The sequence below is a fragment of the Diabrotica virgifera genome, chromosome 6 (assembly GCF_917563875.1).
Source record: "Diabrotica virgifera virgifera chromosome 6, PGI_DIABVI_V3a".
Lineage (NCBI taxonomy): Eukaryota > Metazoa > Arthropoda > Insecta > Coleoptera > Chrysomelidae > Diabrotica > Diabrotica virgifera.
The window spans coordinates 82,074,203-82,095,213 of record NC_065448.1 but is presented as its reverse complement, the minus strand read 5'-3'; the positions used below and the strand labels follow the sequence as shown (position 1 = coordinate 82,095,213).

The following is a 21,011-nucleotide window of genomic DNA, read 5'->3' as shown; positions in this document are numbered from 1 at the left end:
GTGCACAAACATAGTATGTTTCGGGACATACAATGTTAGTGCTCACGCGATCAAACTTATCATGGCTGTAAATACTGTTTGTCCGGACATGCAGTAACATACCTTATGTTGTATGTCCATACACATGTTCAAAAAAAATATTTTTTAACCCAATAATACATAATATTTTAAAAAATATCTACATTAAGCTAATAATGATACCCGAACTTATTACCCAAACATTATGATATATCGGTATATCAGCAGTATCAAACAAAAAGTAACGCGAAAACTTCAAAACGTTCTCCTCAACAATTAAGATATTTGGACATACTATATCTGCGCTCTTAACCATCGATATTATATATAGTATATATATTATAATATTATATTATATATTATATAATACCTAATATAAAAAAAATATTATTTTTTCCATTTTTTACGATTATTTTTTAAATTTCTCATTATAACTTTTATTTTTCTTGTACATGAATATACTATATATTGCTCAATAAAGAGGGCTTACTTTCTGTTCTTTAAAATGGTGTATCATCTATATTTAAATAATGGAAACCGAGTGATTCTTTGATATTTTTTTACCTGTATTATTTAAAATTATTTCTTTTACAAAAATTACATAAACATTAGCCTTAGAAAACATCACTTTAGTTAAAATGATTTAAGCGTTGACATTTAAAAAATTTTCAAAATCAAAGTCCATCCTTCGTTAGCATTAGCTTCAATATCTTCCTCTGACACCTCAGTTATCTTAGAGTTCCCACAATTAGTACCCATGCACATGCACCCTTTGCAGAATATTGAACAACTAATTCCTATCCACAACCGCAGTTTTTTGTACATCCTTTGGTACATTTACATGCTATTTTTTCAAGCAAGGAGCAGGAGCTTTGAGAGTAATTATTGGAATTAATCCATATTTTGAAGTTTGCTCGGCCGAGTCAAGTGGATCAAAATTATTACCTATAAATAATAAGATTCAATCATAACACACAATTACATAAAAAAGTTATAATGAGAAATTTAAAAAATAATCCTAAAATCAAAAATCGTTGCAAGTACTTATTACATTTTGAAAAAGCATATCTTATTCAAAAATAATCCTAGAATTTTTGTAATACACCATTTTAAAGTAAACAGAATAAGCTTTCTTTTTTATTATATAATATATACCTAAATGTAGAAAAAAAAGTTATAATGGGAAATTTAAAAAATAATCGTAAAAAATATAAAAACTCGTTAAAAGTATAAAATCTTGAAAATGATAACCTCTTTAAAAGAAGTCAAGTAGTACAACATTATACACTAGAACATTTTAAAGGTAATTGATTTCTATACCTCTTACATGTACGATTGCATATGCCTAAAGTTACGCAGAAAAAAGTTACAGAACAATATTTGCGAAATAACAAGGAAAATTGCCCAAAATTGCTGTGAGTGGCGAACTTTGAAAAATCATATTTCGAAAACTGTAAATCCTAATGACCTCTACTAAACATAATTTTAAAGAGAAAATATGTAAGTTGTTTTTCTGTAAAGCAATGTCTATACCGATATCCCCGTGGACAAAAGTTATGGGACAAAAAACAAAATTTCTTTCTTTTGGGCTTCTTTGTGCTTTTTCTTTTGAATGTATTTTTGTAAAAAAAAAGCATCTTTGACTTTAAAAGGTTATATTTAGATAGAAAATTTAACCAGGAACATTTTTTATGTAGACGTGTTTGTACCAAAAGTGCATAGAACTCACCCTAATGTAACCTGCGCCCAGGGACTAATTCACCCATTTCTCAAAAACGCACCCCTTTAAATGGTAGCACTCCGCGGTTTTTTCATATATAGAGATTCATTGACCATATGAAATAATAAAACCCCGTTAACGTTGTAGTTCCTTTCTGTAGTACATAATCAATAGCCTATAAACATAATTTCAATTATAACTGTAATGACAGTTAGTGTCGACGTTAACAAAAATAAACAGAATAATTCAATTTGGTCGTTACGAATTGTCCGTTACGAATTTGTATAGTTACGAACTGTCGCCGTTACGAATTGTCGCCGTTACGAACTGTCGCTGTTACGAATTGTCCGTTACGAACTGTCGCCTTACGAGATGTCTGGTCACGCCTATGTACATGTACCCTAACACAATATTATTTTAGGACTCATTCTGCGATTCTGACAATGATCCTGCGTATTCACCAAGTGATGAAGATAGCGATAATTCAGAGGTAAATATATACTCAAGGACAAAAATATTGCATATTTTCAAATTATCATTTGAAGTGAATTTTTTTGTGCTGCAATCCTTAGCCCCAAATGTTATAGGAATAAGATTTCTTTTCCGATTGCGATGTTTTAAAGTGTCATATAAATGCTCGATCGGATTTAAATCTGATCTAAGCTATATGATGGCCAATATAATTTTTAAATTGAATATCATCAACAAAGTCAGGCAAATATGCAGGCTGAAAAGGAAGATATATGCGCGTATATGTGCATAGTATTTGTATCAAATATGCATTTATTTATGTCAAATATGCATGTACCCAAACGACGACTATTCACTTGGAAAGCCCCATTTGATGATGACAGTAACCCTGAGTCTTCAAGAAATCAAATAGACTATATACTTGTAAATGAGCGTTTCCGAAATGCCGTCAAAAAAGTCACTACATTTCCTGGGGCAGATATTGGATCTGATCATCAACCACTTGTAGCAGATATTAAACTAAGGTTAAAACGAATTCAGCGACAAAAACCAAAAACCAATGTACTTAACTTTGACGATATAAACATAAAACATAACATTAAAAAAGAATTTAACAATAGAATAAAAAACATCGGAGAACAACTATAAGATCCAGAAGAAATATGGAGTGAATTTAAAAATCAAGTTAACGAAATCTCCACAAACAATGATTATAGAAAAAACTTAATCAAGAAAAATAAATGGATGACAGACGACATCTTGAAATTGATGGAACTACGACGACTGATCAAATCTAATGAAACAGAATATAGACACCTGCAGAGAAGAATAAAAAAGGAGATCAAATTAGCCAAAGAAAAATGGATGAGAGAAAGGTGCGACGAAATGGAGGATGTGATATCTAGACACGACTTGTTTAATGTGCACAAAAAACTAAAAGAAATAAGTAACATATTTAAAAAACGAGTTCCCTCTGTGCTCGTTGACAATAATAACAAAATTATTGTAAATGAGCACGAAATAAGAAAAGAATGGCAACTGTATATATCAGAGTTGTTTGAAGATGATAGGAATAATATTGCCGAATTCTACCAAAACTGTACTGACGGCCCAGAAATTATGAAATGCGAAGTAGAACACGCTATAAATAGTGCTAAAATTAGAAAAGCTTGTGGTCCAGATGATACACCAACTGAGTTGCTGAAACTAATAGAGGATGATAACAAAAGTAGTAGTAAGACTTTTTAATTCAATATACAGGGTGTCCCGAAAAGAATGGTCATAAATTATACCACACATTCTGGGGTCAAAAATAGTTCGATTGAACCTAACTTACCTTAGTACAAATGTGCTCACAAAAAAGTTACAGCCCTTTGAAGTTACAAAATGAAAATCGATTTTTTTCAATATATCGAAAACTATTAGAGATTTTTTATTGAAAATGGACATGTATAATTCTTATGTCAGGAACATCTTAAAACAAAATTATAGTGAAATTTGTCCACCCCATAAAAAATTTATGGGGATTTTGTTCCCTTAAACCCCCCCAAACTTTTGTGTACGTTCCAATTAATTCAGTATTGTGGTACCATTAGTTAAACACAACGTTTCTAAAACTTTTTTGCCTCTTAGTATTTTTTCGATAAGCCAGTTTTTATTGAGATGCGGCTTCTTTTTCAATATATTTACGTAAAAATTTTATGGGGGTTTTGTTCCTTTAAACCCCCCTAATGTTTGTGTACGTTCCAATTAAACTATTATTGTGGTACCATTAGTTAAACACAGTGTTTTTAAAACTTTTGTCTCTTAGTCTTTTGTTCATAAGTCACCTTTTATCGAGATGTAGCTTCTTTTTCAAAATATACCTAAAAATGTAAATTATAAATAAATTTTCAGATTATTAACAGGTCTCTATAACCGTACTTAACCATATACAAATATGTGGTGAATTCGACAAATATTCAAAATATCTCGATAAACACTGGCTTATCGAAAAAGTACTAAGAGGCAAAAAAGTTTTAAAAATAATGTGTTTAACTAATAGTGCCACAATAATAATTTAATTGGAACGTACACAAAAGTTTGGGGGGGTTTAAAGGAACAAAACCCCCATAAAATTTGTATGGGGTGCACAAATTTTACTTAATTTTTTTTTTAAGATATTGCTGTCGTAAAAATGCCACATGTCAATTTTCAATAAAAAATCTCTGAGAGTTTTCGATATATGAAAAAAAATCGATTTTCATTTTGTAACTTCAAAGGGCTGTAACTTTTTTTGTGTGCACTATTGTATATAGGTAAGTAAGGTTCAATCAACCTATTTTTGACCCCAGAATCTGTGGTATAATTTATGACCAATCTTTTCGGGACACCCTGTATAACACCGGAGTGATTCCCACAGATTGGCTCAAATCCATCTTTGTCGCAATACCTAAAAAACACAATGCGAGAAAATGCTCAGAATATCGATTAATTAGCCTAATGAGCCACACTTTTAAGATTTTCCTAAGAATACTTCACAACAGAATTAGACGCAAATGCGAAGAAGATCTCGAAGATACCCAATTTGGTTTTAGAAATGCTATGGGTACCAGGGAGGCAATTTTTGGGCTTAACATCCTATTACAAAAATGCCGTGATCAAAGAAAAGATGTATTTGCATGTTTCGTGGACTTCGAAAAGGCATTCGATAAAGTACAGCATGTAAAATTAATGCAAATACTGAAAAATATCGGAATAGATGACAAAGATATTCGTGTCATTAAAAATTTGTACTGGAATCAAACTGCTACGGTCAAAAATGGAGATAACTACACCGATGAAATCTCCATACAACGAGGCGTCAGACAAGGTTGCATTTTGTCACCAACATTGTTTAATGTTTACTCGGACCAGTTATTTAAAAAGGCACTTGAGAGACAGCCATATGGAATAAAAATCAACGGAGAACTACTTAATGTGATAAGATATGCAGACGATACAGTAATTCTGTCAGATAATATTGAAGGTCTCCAAATTCTGCTTGATCGTATTCACGAGGTAGGAGAGGAAATGGGCATTAAAATAAACTCAAACAAAACCAAATTTTTAGTGTTTAGTCGTGACCTACATCCCGATGCAAAGCTTCAATTAAACGGAGTCCAAGTTGAGAAAGTTCACAAAATGACATATCTGGGAACTGTGATAACGGACCAACTAGATCCAGACATAGAAATAAAACGTAGAATAGCAATGACTAAAACCACTTTTACGAAAATGAAGTCATTTCTTTGCAATAATCATCTCAGTTTAGAACTAAGACAAAGAATGGTTAAGTGCTATGTTTGGTCCGTACTTTTGTATAGTTCAGAAGTGTGGACGCTAAAAGTATCGATTATGAACAGAACTGAAGCATTTCAAAATGTGGATTCATAGACGGATGCTGAAGATACCCTGGACAGCAAGAAAAACTAATGAAGAAGTACTAAGGAAGGTCAACAAAGATAGAGAACTGCTAAAGACTGTTAAACATCGAAAACTGTCTTATCTGGGACATATAGTGAGGGGAAGTCGATATAAAATATTACAACTGATCCTTAAAGGCAAAATAGAGGGCCGTAGAGGTCTAGGAAGAAAACAAGTTTCTTGGTTAAAAAACATTCGTGAATGGACTCAGATATCAAATGCAGGACAATTATTCCATATTGCAGAAGATCGAGAAGCTTTCGCAATGGTGATCGCCAACGTCGGATAATTCTAATATGGCACGTGAAGAAGAAGATGCATGTATATGCATATATTATTTGTGTCAAATATGCATGTATGTACATAATATTTTAAGTATGAAAGTTGCTCTGGTACTATTTTATTTTTCACCAATTCTTTGAAAAGTTTAAGTGGTTCGAAAGAATCTACTGGCTTCAATTCATAAGAAATTTCTACGTAAAACATTGCAGCCTCTAATCAAGTTCTTATCTAGTAAAAATAGGTTTTGGTGGAAGAGGACGATTCGGCAAATGTTCTTTATACAACTGTTATCTTGTAGGTGCCTTAAGAAATATGTTGTTTATATTTGAAATAAAATTATTTATCTAATTTCTTCTGCGATCCTATTTAATCCATGTGATAGGCAAGTTGTATGTACTAAACTTGGATAAAACAGTTTCAAATTGTTTTCCTACTTTAACCAGGTAAGGTGCAGCATCTGAAAGAAAAAGAAAATTTTTTCGTTGGGAACAGCTAAAGAAAGGAAACATATTGCTAAACTATCTTGCAAAATCCTTAAAGCTGTTACCTAGTGCGTTGGTTTTATTCAACTGCTTGGAACCAATTAAATGCGATTTACAAGCTTGCTCATTTTGAAGAGATCCGATTAATAAATGTGCGATGTAACGTCCAGAAGAATCATTTGTTTCATCCACACATACATAAAAATAATTGTCTTCTATATCTAATTTTTATTTTGGATCTACGAAAAAAGGTCGCCAACAATTGGTCGAGCGAAAAAATGTCGCGCACATTTGAGCGCGTATCAAAAGGTCGCCGGCGAAAAAACAGCGCCGACGAAATAAGGTCGCGTTCAATTGATCGCGCGAAAAAAGATCGCGTCAGAAAATATGTTTTCATTTGCATACTTTAACTTTCCTTCACACTTAATCCAGGCTTAGGTCAGATTTAGATGATGCAATAGAACTAAAGGATCGCTGTTAAATAATGACCCAAACAGTTAAATATTTTCTTATTAGTCATTTTAACCTATTGGTAAAAAATATTTCGTCAACCCAATATTGACTTCTAAATGACTTTAGTTTTATTTTCCACTTTAAATAATAGGAAAATAATTGGAAGTAAATAATCCTATTTGAAATTGATCATGTAAAATGTTCGACCAATTTAATGGTCGAATTAAGGTAATTTTAACTGTAAATGTTGTAGGGAAAGTACCTAGAGGTATTATTTCACGACTTGGCAGTGTCGCAAAATTTACCCTTGGTTATTTAAGAGTAAGTTTTAATATAAGCTTAATATATTTTACAGGGTATATACTACATATAGATAGGGTAGGTTAAGGGCTACCATCTTTATTAAAATAAAATTTCCCAAATAAAATAATGATATTGTGGTTAAAAATTATATAACAGGCACAATTTCATTAATACATTGTCACTGGTGAGTACTTATTGAAGATATCATAGTTAAAGAATACATTTATATTAATAACAGATTTGCATACTTTAACTTTCCTTCACACTTTATCCAGGCTTAGGACTGGCAGTTAGTAACTGGCGTGTTTAAAAGTTTTTTTAATTTTAATTTTTTTATTTTTTTCTAATTTTTATTTATTTTTTTTTTTTTATTTTTATTTTTTTGTGTTTTTTTAATTTTTATTTTTTTTAAATTTTTTTTTTTTTAATTGTTTTTTAGTTTTTTATACTTGCAGTTGAAAATTTTGGGCAATTCCTCTTAAATATTCTAGATTTGGCCGGTTCCCGTATTGCAAACAAATCGTTTTTATTCGCCGCGCTGTATCTTTATAAATTTTTTTTTGAGGTTGTTGGTTTCCAGCTATGTATTGCTCCACTTTTAATCGATTTAAACTCTCTTCTTTCTTTAGCCCCGTAATAAACTTCCATAGATTTGGGTGTGCTGCATTTAATATCGAGGAGAAGCTGTTGTGCCAACCTTCGACAGCATTATTAGTACGCGGTAGATCTTCCTCTATAAATTCGAAGCAATTCCAAAGATTCCTTGGAAACATTGGCGGTCTTCTTTGTTGTCGTCGATCCAATCTGCCTATCCATACATCCTCAAAGTAGTTTATTAAAGGTGTTAGTAAATTTTCATTTTGAGTGTAAAACTCGCTGTCCAGTAGCTCTCCGAATGTTGCAACAACATCTACTTCAGGTACGAAGGCTAGGGCTGCCAATTGTCGCAGATGTAGAGCAAAATTCGCGTCTTCTGTATAAACTTGTTGCAGTCCTGTACCTTGCATGTTTCTCCACAAACATTGTGTGAAATGAAAGAAACATCCACGGATTCTGACTTCAGGAAACTCTTGTTGTAAAGCATTAATTGCTGCTTTTTCATAATCCACCATTATTGTTGTAGGACGTAAACCTGGTCGTAACGTTTTTAATTCATGGAAGAGTCGAGTGTATGTTGCCTGAGTTTTATTAGGAAGTAGAGCAAAAACAGTTGGAATAACGTTGCTATACTGTACGCCATGTATTGTATACAGCTGACCAAACAATAGAGGAGTACATGTGAATGTTCCATCGGCATACCAGTGTTCACAGCTCGCCATCAAAGTTAAATTTCTTTCAGTGGAAAATATTAAAATTCTCTGTTCGTTTGGACCACTGTCAAATAAAAGAAACGGTTCGCCGTTATTGTTTCTGGTGTATTCTTCCGGAATAATAAGCTCTGTTAAGCTTCTTGGATTTGCCGGAATAGCTTTCACTCTTTGGCGTGTGTTCTGAATAGTTCGCTTTAGGGATGAAATAGAAGGTAGCTGCCCAGTTGCACCCACAGACACTTCTTGTGAAACGGTAGCTATGATTCCTTGTGTTGTTAGTTCAACTTGATGAGCCAGTTCTTTCATTCTGTTACAAGCCTTTTTTGCTTCTAATATTGACGCATCGGCAACGTGGTTGTGACTTGTACTTTTCACTACTTCATCTCCCACTGTGTGAACTCTCCCGGTACATTTATGCTTATTGTACTGAGCGCACTTCCAAATTGTCTTTTGATCAATCGTTTTTTCCTTTCTATGGATATATCCATTATACACCAACATATTGGCACCTTTCTGACTCTTTACGTAAGTTAAGACCATCTTGACAAATCGACAAGCTAATGAATAATGAGATATACGATATTTTTCCCATCTTCTTATACATCCAAAATACATTAAAAAGTAATAAAAGTACGTTTCACGAATATGGAATAATAATTACCACATTAGTGAATAACGCACAATTAGACAAAGAACTTTTGTACAATATTTATTTTAGCATTTCCAATAATGTCTTATCGTAATGACTTCATGGAATTCCTAATAAATACCTACACAATAAGGTGCCCTTATCTAAACTACTTATTCTTCACTAATCTGCATAACGACTTTCTACTAAGAACCAATTATGCTAATTACCGGTCTCTGAAAATACCAAAAATAGGTAAACTGGTACCTGGTATTCGTTTGTATGTAATATATACTGTAAATAGAACTATTATTACTGTACATTTTTAACGATATCCGATTAGGAAGAGCAAACACTTTTAAACACGCCAGTTTTTTGCTGACAGTCCTAAGCCTGTAAAAAGTGTGAAGGAAAGTACCTTTCTGAATTTAGATCCATATATTAAAATTATTCACGTAGAACAAAAAAAATACTTTCTTCATGTTAAAAATTGTTCAATTTTCAAGTATATTCACTTGAATAACCTGAAAATACCATATGAAATAATTTCCCATTCTCCTATATTTCCCATCTTCCTACACATCCAAAATACATTAAAAAGTATTTAGATATACGTTATTTTTCCCATCTTCTTATACATCCAAAATACATTAAAAAGTAATTAGATGGAATTCCAAGACTAATCGGCTCATAATGCATAAAGTTAAAGTATGCAAATAGAATTTCTTTAGAACCTTTTTGAAAACCAATTGAATGGTTTTAATAATGTAAAACATGACGCGATCTTTTTTCGCGCGATCAATTGCACGCGACCTTATTTCGTCGGCGCTGTTTTTTCGCCGGCGACCTTTTGATACGCGCTCAAATGTGCGCGACATTTTTTCGCTCGACCAATTGTTGGCGACCTTTTTTCGCGACACCTTTTATTTTACTCAGTACCGCAGAATATACCTACAGAGTCGACCTCGTTTCTTCTTAAGCTTCTTTCACTTGGAATATTCCATTTGCAGTATTTTCCAAGAGACATTCGCAAATTTTCGTTTGATAATTTGGACGAAGATATATTTTAGTTTAACAATGCTTCGAACAAATCATGGTTAAATGTCTCTTGTTCACTTGATTTCCGATTAGTTGATTTTAAGCACCTAGATATCGAATCTTGCTTTTTCTCTCTCGATTCTTCTTTCTTTTCTTTACCTGTGTGTAAAGCAGTTTTGCAATGCTGGACTATTTGGAATTTTTTTTCGCATGGAATCTGCAAAAAATTTCTACAATAAACTAAATCATTTTTAGATCGGGGGTTATTTAAAGCATTTTAAATTAAAAATGTATATTTTTTGGTTTTCTGATTATTTTTATGCAATTTAAAATATTTAGGTTTACTTTGTACTTACTTAGTGCATGCTGAGCATAATAATTTTCCCATATCAATGACTAATTCTGGATGCCTTGATCCACACAGAAATATCAGGTACGAATGTATTTAAACCATGATTAAACAAATAAATTCGCTTTGTAAATAAAATAAAACCTATTATATGCACTTTATTTTTAAATATACCAGTATATGCAAAATTCAAAAGAAATTACAAAAATATGCAAATGCATAATATGTACTATTCCATATTTGCCTGACTCTGATCATCAAGGTAAGTACTCACTATTCTAATAGTGCGTTATCCTGCATTAGCACGAATCTGTCATATCCAATATGACTGGCAAATGGCAATACATGTACTTGGTACATGTCAGTTGTCATTCACCCAGTCATCTCCACAAGTTCGGTATGTCCTTTTCCAAGAAATACCTCTCCAAAGCACTATACCGCCACTAACAAAATGAACGCTCTGCACGAGGTTACAATTGGCACACCGTTCACCATATGGAAGCTTGATTGACAAAACTTCGTCTGCAGAAGAGTTAGCGAACGTTATGCCAGTTGTTACCTCATACAGAGCATTAATTTTGGTGGTGGCGGCATAGTGCAGTGGAATGGTATTTCTTGGAAAGGACATACCGAACTTGTGGAGATGATTGGGTGAATGACAGCTGACATGTACATTCTTCTTCTTCTTCTCGTTGTCCTTATGCCCTATAAGAGCATCGCACTTTGGTATCTCCTATCCATTTTTTACCCATTTCTTCCACACCTTCCGGTATCCTGCCATTTCCTTTATCTGTTGCACTGTTTTCGCTCTCTTTGTCCCGATTGACTCGATTTGTTCCATCCACCCGTTTCTAGGTCTGCCCCTTCTTCTTTTCCCCTGTCTTTTGGCGTCGGTCACCTTCTTTACTAGTCTGTTCTCGTTCATCCTAGTTATATATCCAAACCAATTCAGTTTTCTTTTTTCAATTTTTTTCTCTATTGGTTGCTAACTTAGCACGTTTCTGATGTGTTAGTTCCGTTCCCTGTCCATCTTCGTCTTGCCAGCTATGTTTCTCAGCTGCTTCATTTCTACTGCATTTATGGCACTTTCATGTCTTTTATTTGTGACCCATGTCTCGCTTGCATATAGAAGAGTTAGTACTGTGATTGTATTATATACATGTATTTTTGTTTCCTGGCTGATTTCCCTTTTTCCCAGTATCCTAGTATTAATCACATAATATATTTTCGTAGCTTTCTTTGCCCTATTTGCAATTTCTAGGTCTAGCTTTCCGTCATTCGATATTATCGTGCCCAGGTATCCTGCTCGAATCTCCTGCTCCTGCTGACTTATTTTCATCGTCTTGCATTTGTTGATGTTTATTTCAAATTTCATTTTCTCTATTTCCTCAGTCCATACATCACCAATTAGTCGTTGCATCTTTCTCGTCTTGTCTGCCATGAGAACGACGTCGTCCGCATATAGTAATTCTCTCTATCATAACTGGTGTTAGGTGCGTGTAGCCTATTATTGTTTTTGCTGACATGTACATTAAAAACATTTTAGATCATGTGTTTCCATTTGCCAACCATATTGGATATGACAGATTAGTGCTAATGCACGTTAACACACGTCTTCATGTCGCGAAGATAGTGAATACTTACCTTGATGAGATTCAATTTGAAAGTTATATTGGGCACAGTATAATCCATATCAGATTTAAATCCGTTCGAGCATTAATATGATACTTTCAAACATCGCATTCGGAAAATTAATCTTAAACCTGTGACACGGGAAGGGCTAAGGAATCCAGCACCAAAATTTCAATTTACATGATAATTTCAAAATATGCAATATTTTTGTCCGTGAGTGTATAATTTTGACATAGCACTAACACTCTAAATTTTAGGAAACCTATACTGAGTCACACAGGATAACTCACAAGGAAAATCAAAGTATTACCAAAGAAGCAAAAAAAGGGAAAAAACGAGTGTTGCAGGTAACACAACAGTGGTAATTTTATGTTAACAGTTTTTAATGTAATATGATCTTTTAGGTCCAAATAGTAAAAATGGAAACAACTATAGACACATCTACTCCGACTGCATCAAAACGAAAAAGATTAAAGAATTATTGCTATTTTTGTGAAAATCTCGTCTTTAATTTTAGTAGACATCTTAAAACTGCACACTCTTCTGAAGTAGAAGTTCAAGAAATGTTGTCCAAACCGATTCAAAGTAAAGAGAGAAAAGAATTAATTGGGCTAATTAGAAAAAAAGGAAATTATTTAAATTCGCATGTCTATTTTAAACCCATGAAAAAAACGAACGTACCTTGCGATCGAGATAATTATATTCCATGTGAATTTTGTTTGGGGCTTTACGTAAGTAGCCAGTTACGGCGTCATAAAAAAGTATGTCCAAAAAGATTAAATAAAAGTAAGACAATAAAAAGTAAAGTTAAAGTTAACAACGAACTACAAGAAAAAGTGTTTCCAACTATGGAACAAAACATTCAGCAGTCGGTAACTGCAGTTAATCGTGATCAAATAGTAAAAATTGAACCGAGTATGAGCAGATCTACCTCGATAATAAAAAGTAAAGTTGGAGTTAACAACAAACTACAAAAAGTGTTTCCAACTAAGGAACAAAACATTCAGCAGTCGGCAACTGCAGTTAATCGTAATCAAATAGTGGAAATGGAACCAAGTATAAGCACATCTACCTCGATAATAAAAAGTAAAGTTGGAGGTAACAACAAACTACAAGAAAAAGTGTTTCCAATTATGGAGCAAAACATTCAGCAGTCGGCAGCTGTAGTTAATCGTGATCAATTAGTAGAAATGGAACCAAGTGTAAGCACATCTACCTCGATAATAAAAAGTAAGGTTGGAGTTAACAACAAACTACACAAAGTGTTTCCAACTAAGGAACAAAACATTCAGCAGTTAGTAGCTGCAGTTAATCGTAATCAAATAGTAGAAATGGAACCAAGTATAAGCACATCTACCTCGATAATAAAAAGTACAGTTGGAGTTAACAACAAACTACAAGAAAAAGTGTTTCCAACTAAGGAACAAAACATTCAGCAGTCGGCAGCTGCAGTTAATCGTAATCAAATAGTAGAAATGGAACCTAGGATAAGCACTTCGTCTACTTCGACTGCATCAAAACAAAAATTAAAGAATTATTGTTATTTTTGTGAAAATCTCGTCTTGAATTTTAGTAGACATCTTAAAAATTCACACTCTTCTGAAGTAGAAGTTAAAGAGATGTTGTCCAAACCGACTAAAAGTAAAGAGAGAAAAGAATTAATTGGACTAATTAGAAAAAAAGGAAATTATTTAAATTGGCATGTCCATTTTAAACCCATGAAAAAGACGAACATACCTTGCGGTCAAGATCATTATATTCCATGTGAATTTTGTTTGGGGCTTTACTTGAGGAGGCAATTATGGCGTCATAAAAAAGTATGTCCAAAAAGATTAAGCAAAAGTAAAAGTAAACTTATAGTTAACAACGAACTACAAGAAAAAGTATTTCCAAGTATGAGGTTAGATGAGGTCTCGATTGTAGCTAAAAAAGACGCATTGATTTGTGCATTTGGAGCCAGATACCTTAAAAAACATCGAGAGAAATATCATATAAATGTTACATCTCGAAAAATGAGAGAGTTGGCAAAAATTTTAATTGAAGTTAGAAAAATTGAACCAACTGTTCAAACACTACTTGAGGCTTTAAATCCTAGGTTTTATGATCATTTGGTAAAAGCTACTAAAATAATTGCTGGATATGATTCAACTAAAAAAATATTTGAATCTCCTACTTTTGTGATAAATATAACCATAACTTTAAAACAGAGTTGTGATATCGCAATTACAAATGGTTTAAAGAAGAAGGATATTTATGGTAATGTTACCACAGTTGAAGTCCAAAAAGACTTAGAAACCATGAGACGACTTTTACAATATAAGTGGAAATCTGATATTTCAAAAGAAGCTATTATACCAATTTGGCAGTAAACAAATCATTTAAACATGCGACGATCATGATCACTATTTTTCTGCAAGACTTCAAGTTATTAAAGGGATATATTACTAAGCAGGCAGAGATAACTTCCAGAAAGTTGAAATTGGATTTAAACGACAGAGATTCGTGCAAGATATTGTTAGAAACAATTTTTTGTAGAGTTATTCTACTTATAGAAAAAGACCTGGAGTATTAGAACGGCCTGCTTTAAGAAATTTATGTGGAATTTTCAGAAGCTGTATTATTTTCTGAAAAAGTACTCATGAAAAGGCGTTGTTTTTACAGAGAAACGAGATCGTGGCGTCCCTGTTTTAATTAGTGCCGATGTTCAGGAACATATCAAAATTATTATTTTCTATGCCAGGAACAATTTCATTAGTGAACATAACAGATTTTTTATGCCAGTGTCAAGAATAATGACAAACCGATTATTGGATATAAAGTATTGACAATTTATGCTTTGGCATGTAAAGCTAAAAGTTATAAAATACCTAAACAAAATTATTTAGCATTACGGGAAGCGATTTAGAGCAGCTGTCTACTTTTGTAGGACAAACAGCAAAAATAACAAAAATGGTTCTTACTCATGGACAAGGGTCAAGCTGTTAAAGAGCCTAGCCGGATAAGATGATGAAAAGTGCCCCCAACTCGATTCGAATTCCATATATGCCACTTTTTAGCACATATTATTATAAAGAAACCCACTTTCTGAAATTTTTAGCTCCATAGGTGGTCACGTGACCCACCTAAAGCCTAATTAGGCTTTTTAGGTTTTTATTTCTCATCTCATCTGCATCAAGAACTAGCAAAAAACTTTACATAAAAAAGTTGTAGCTTTCAAAAAGTTCTGTCCGAATTTTTTTAATTTTCGGCGGGAAATTTGAAATTTTAGAAAGATTTTTAAATTTCCAATGAGTCTAAAAAATAAACTAAGACGCTCGTTCTCGCGAAAAAAAAATATTTATCGTGTATTTTTTCACAGTATTTCACCCTGAATTTTTTCAGTTTTTTAAAATCGGTGAAACGTACTTTTAAAATTAAAAAAGCGCATATTTTCGTCTAAAATGCTCTAGGTGTGTCACGTGACCACCTAGAGGGCTAAAAATTTCAGAAAGTCAGTTTCCCTATATATGCTAAAAAGTGGCTTATATGGAATTCGAATCTAGTTGGGGCATTTTTTATCATATTATATTTTTGAATACAAAACTTACAAAAAAGTTGAGAGTTAGCGCTGGACTGAAGTATAAAATCGTACCGTTATTAAATACTTTCCCCTTCATTTTAAAAATAAAAAGCCACCGAAAGAGAATGTATAGAATTAATCTCTCAATATTCCAATCTACTTCATAATAAGGATTGATATTTTTTTTCAAAACGTATATTTAAAACATTGCCAGGAAGCAGAACTACTACTTGTAAACATAAACATGACTCTTTCAACTTCCATAAAAAACTCCTAATAACAAACACCTTCCAAAAATGTAACTCTCAAAAATAATAAGAGACAATAACAGCATAGCAGATCAAAACGAACTAGGCAAACTCTGACAAACACCACACATACACAACATATTAATTTATATTATGTACCAGACCTTTTCTGTGGCGATAGTAATTTAGATACTACGAATGAAAATACAGATTGAAGTGGCCCACCAATATTAGAATCTGAAGTGGAATATGCGATGGAAGGTTAAAATAATAGTAAAAGTGTAGAACAAATAGAAATACAATCGGAAAAATGAAAGAATACCCATGAACGAACATATAAAACACGCTGTATTTTCCTGTCACCGTGTCACAAAGAAAATTGGACAGCGCAAGTACATGTAATAATAATTATTACATGTACTTGCGCTGGCCAGTTTTTTGTATGACACGGTGACAGAAAAATACAGCGTGTTTTATATGTTCGTTCATGGGTATTCTTTCATTTTTCCTACTGTAAGTAAGGGCGTGAGATAGTGCTGCATCCTCTCCATTCTGCTGTTAATAGACTATGAGCCGGTATAGGTAAAATTTGCTAATCATTTTAGGTACGATAAAAGTCTATAACTTAAATAGTAGAACCTAAAAGAAAACGTTTGAGCACTGTGCCGTCACTTTTTAGTGACACATGTGTCGACAGTAGCGCATCAAACTTTCCACTTATGGACCGGATAAATAAATTAAAAGGTACCCTCCCTCACTACCAGAATTCAATTTTTTTCATTTTTTCAAGTTCTATGTGATTAAAAAATAAGGCAGCGTAATTTTAACCCACCACCCCCTTCCCCCACCATCAAAAACTTCATTTTTCGTTTTATTTTTTTTTAGGTGAGGTGACATCAATTTCAACATTTTAAAAAATTTACACTAATTGAGGCGCTTTTACAAAACATGTCTATTTTTTATAGATCCGTAGGTTAAGTGTAGGTACATAACCTCAAAAAAAAGTTTTATTTCTTTTTTGGAAAAAAGCGTATAACTTGGGATTGCTGCAGGTCTAATTTTTTTAATCTTATGTATTTTATCAAACACTATAGGCCTATTCGCGCTGCATGCGCTGAACGTATCCTGAACTTATACAGAGGGTTTTCTTAGGGCATTAGGAGCCTGTGCATTAGGTTTTCGGAGGGAAATATTCGACCTTATTGAACGTCCAATTTTGTAATGCGCATTTTTGTAATGCGTTCTCCCTCTGGGTACGTTCGGGGTATACAGCGCGAATAAACCTTATATTTCTAATTTTTTCAGATTTTTCCGTACGGTACGCCACCTTCAAAAATAAACGTGTTTTTATGGAGGTTTTGGGGAGTTAGACGTGTTTCTCCCATTTTTAAATGTTCTAAAGGACTCAGTTACATCAATTTACATATAACCTACACAAAAATCATCGATTTAATCTATTTTGAAGTCTATAAAATAGGCAACATCCCCAAAAACCCCCTAAAAAAGTTTTTCGGATTTTTGAAGCGGGCGAACCTTACGGAAAAATCGAAAAAAAAATAGAAATATAATGTTTGATAAAATACACAAGATTAAAAAAAAATAGGCCTGCAGCCATCCCAAAAAAAGTTATACGCTTTTTTTCCAAAAAAGGAAATACATTTTTTTGAGGTTATGTACACTCGGGTCACGGGTCTATAAAATATAGGTACATGTTTTATAGAAACCTCAACTAAGCGTGTGAATTTTTTGAAATTTTAAAATTGATTGCATCCCACCTTAAAAAAAATAAAAACCTAAAAAAATATAAAAATAATAAAATGTAATTTTAGTAAATTGTATTTGTTATTTTTTTTGACCCTTTGAAAGCTTTGTCTATAAAATTGTACAATTTTCAACGACAATAAAATATACTTTTATTCTATTATAACAAAAAATGAAGTTTTTAATGGTGGCGGAAGAGGGAAGGGGCTGGTGGCTTAAAATTACGCCAAGTCTTGTTTTTTAATCACATAGAACTTAAAAAAATGAAAAAAAATCAAATTCTGGAAGTGAGGAAGGGTTCCTTTTAATTTATTTATCCCGTCCATAAATGGAAAGTTTGATGCGCCACTGTCGACACATGTACCACTAAAAAGTTACGTGATACGTTTTCTTTTAGGTTCTATTATTTAAGTTATAGATTCTTATCATACCTTAAATTATTAGCAAATTTCACCTACATATACCGGCTCTTATTCTATTAACATTTATGTAAAGAAATCTTTCAACTTGCACAGTAGAATGAAAAGGGGATTAGAATGAATGGATAACATCACAAAAACGAAATTAATGATAATCAGCAAAAAGTACCATATGCAAGCGCAGTTGAAAATAAATAACCAACTTATAAGACATGAGTTGAGAATTTTAAATATCTTCTAGTTACCTTAAAGAATAAATGGGACTGCGACTAAGAAGTGAAAATACGAGTAGCAATAGCTAGAAATACTTATACCACATTCAATAACTACATTTGTCAGCGCGAAATTCGTTTCAGTTTCCTTATTCGCATCCTAAATTGCTATGTATAGCCAATAATAATGTACGGTAGAGAGACCTGGTAACTTAAAGTAAGATCGCTAAACCGTATTGAAGCGTTCGAAATGTGATGTCTCAGAAGATTGCTCAAAGTTCCATGATTCCGCCATATTACAAATGAAGTCTTAAAAACTAAGACCCAAAGATAGTCTCTAAACATCCTTAAACAGCGAAAGTCTAATATTTAGGCCCTATTTTAAAAGGCGACAAATGTAATCTTTTAAAAATCATTTAAAGGCAAAATCAGATCACAAATGACACTCATGGTTCAGAGACATAAGAAACTGATGCGAAATACCTGATATCAGTACATGATACAAAGAATACAGATTCGTTCTCATTGTATCATGATATCAATACAATAATAGAAGAGCAGAAGAAAGATCCTTACGTATAATCCAATCAGTATGAACGCTTACACACTGCATAGCGTACGGCACCAGAAATTATAAGTCGGTTCCTTTGTTTACTGGAATAGCACTAGTTGTTACAAAGTGTAGAAGTGCTACACTAAACCGTTTCTTTGTAAAGTGTGGTACACTAAATCGTTCTTTGAAAAGTGTAGCAAAATATTGTAACATTAGTATAGTTAAATCTACACCTGCTTGTGATTGGGTGGTTAACTACACTCGTCTTGCGCAGTATACTCCTTTTCAGAGGCATCTTTCAGTGCATCACAACTTTTCGATTGCTTTCTAACGCAGTAAGTTGGAATTATAAATGTATATGTATCACGGACGTACCTCTTTTTCTGCCACTTGTGTCGCACTGAAAAATGAGTCTAAGAAGAACCATATCCAACCGAGTTTGACAATCGTTTATCTGTCAGATATGTTTGTTTACAACAAAATATATTTTTCTTTAATTTAAATACAAAAACTTTTAGTAATTTTAAGAACTAAATTACCTATAAACTTTAATTTAATTTTTCATTTTGTCGTTTCCACCTTGACTTGTTAAAATCGTAACTCAAAGATAGTGGCACAGCCATGATTTTTGTTTGACACTAGCAAGTATAGCCTAATTTAATTTTTCATTTTGTCGTTTCCACCTTGACTTGTTAAAATCGTAACTCAAAGATAGTGGCACAGCCATGATTTTTGTTTGACACTAGCAAGTATAGCCTACACTCGAAAGTGCTACACTAAAAAAAAACAAAGAAACCGACCCTTAAAAACATTACCAGTTAAATTTTATTTTTAATTAATAAAAGTAACAACTCTACCTATATTTATCTATAAAAAATGATCTGTAATATATACTTCTTGTTATAATAAATAACTTTAAATATTATGGCTTTAATTTATTGATTTTTTTTTTATACAAAATCAGCAGAGAAAATGCATATTTCCTATAATAAATTATTTAAAATAAATACTACCGAAGACAAAAGAAAAAACAAAGAAATATGTTGACACTTAATGTGTTAGTACTGATTAGTTACTGTAGAACTCAGACTGTTATACCGAGCTAGTCTGGATCGGTGTAAATTAAACAAGAATAAAAACCGCTTAACAACGTAAAAATAAGTGGTGCATATAATATTCCAGCTACAAAAGAGCTGATATGAATATTACGTGGCGCGAAAATGTATTTTCATTTTTATGCAAAACAAAATTCTAGTTTTATTTTAAAATATTTTTCCATAATATTTGTTAAATTTGAAGTAAACGCGCCACAAAAGAGTAACTTTGATACAGTTTTAATTTTGAAACTCTTTTGTGGCGCGTTTACTTCAAATTTAGCAAATATTATGGAAAAAATCTTTTAAAATAAAACTAGAATTTTGTTTTGCATCAAAATGAAAATACATTTTCGCGCCACGTAATATTCATATCAGCTCTTTTATAGCTGGAATATTGTATGCGCCACTTATTTTTACGGCGTTTAGCGGTTTTTTATTCCTGTATCAGAAGTTTTTCAAAATTATTTATAAATTAAATGTATGAAGTTGAATGCAATGTTTCTCGATTACACGTTAAGCTTTATAAATGGTCGCCTTTGTCGCATTATTTCCCAAATGATCTAGTGTCCATCGAATGTACACTAGATGTTTTTGCTATTCAAAATAGATTTAAAAAAATATTGAGATGGCCGGTAAATAAACTCGGATTGTCCGTTGATTGTCAGATCAAATTTAGCGTCGTAACCACTGCAACTACATAAACCATTTCGGGAATAATCGTTAATTGGATTATACTTTTGTAGCTTAATAACTTCGAAACGGCTTAACCGATTTTGATCACTAAACATGAGTTTGAAACGTATTAACCAGTAGTATCTGATGGATCTAAGGTCAAGTATGATAACTGAAGCTGTTACAGGAATTATTGAACTTGAGAAACCGGTTTTTTCCCATAGGAAATAGATTTAATTATACTTATGAAGCCTATAACTTCTATTCTTCTTACTATTGCGAATGTGTAGAGGATATGCTGAGTATATACTACATTACAGGACTTAAACGTTCTATTTATATACTTAGAATGTACTACCG

The 21,011-nt window shown here is 32.6% G+C and overlaps 1 protein-coding gene across 2 annotated transcripts in view; it reads left to right on the top strand.

Annotated features, from left to right (window-relative positions):
- Window positions 1-19,807, top strand: part of LOC114345184 (uncharacterized) — a 97,945-nt gene extending 78,138 nt beyond the window's left edge. The window contains exons 3-5 of one of the 2 annotated variants that reach the window (XM_028296005.2): window positions 2,160-2,228; window positions 12,388-12,477; window positions 12,535-19,807. In XM_028296005.2, the coding sequence (XP_028151806.1) occupies window positions 2,160-2,228; window positions 12,388-12,477; window positions 12,535-14,499 (2,124 nt within the window). In that variant the 3' untranslated portion in view covers window positions 14,500-19,807. The remainder of the gene's footprint in view (window positions 1-2,159; window positions 2,229-12,387; window positions 12,478-12,534) is intronic. The other variant, XM_028296006.2, reaches the window with a different exon arrangement.
- The last annotated feature ends 1,204 nt before the right edge of the window (window positions 19,808-21,011 follow it).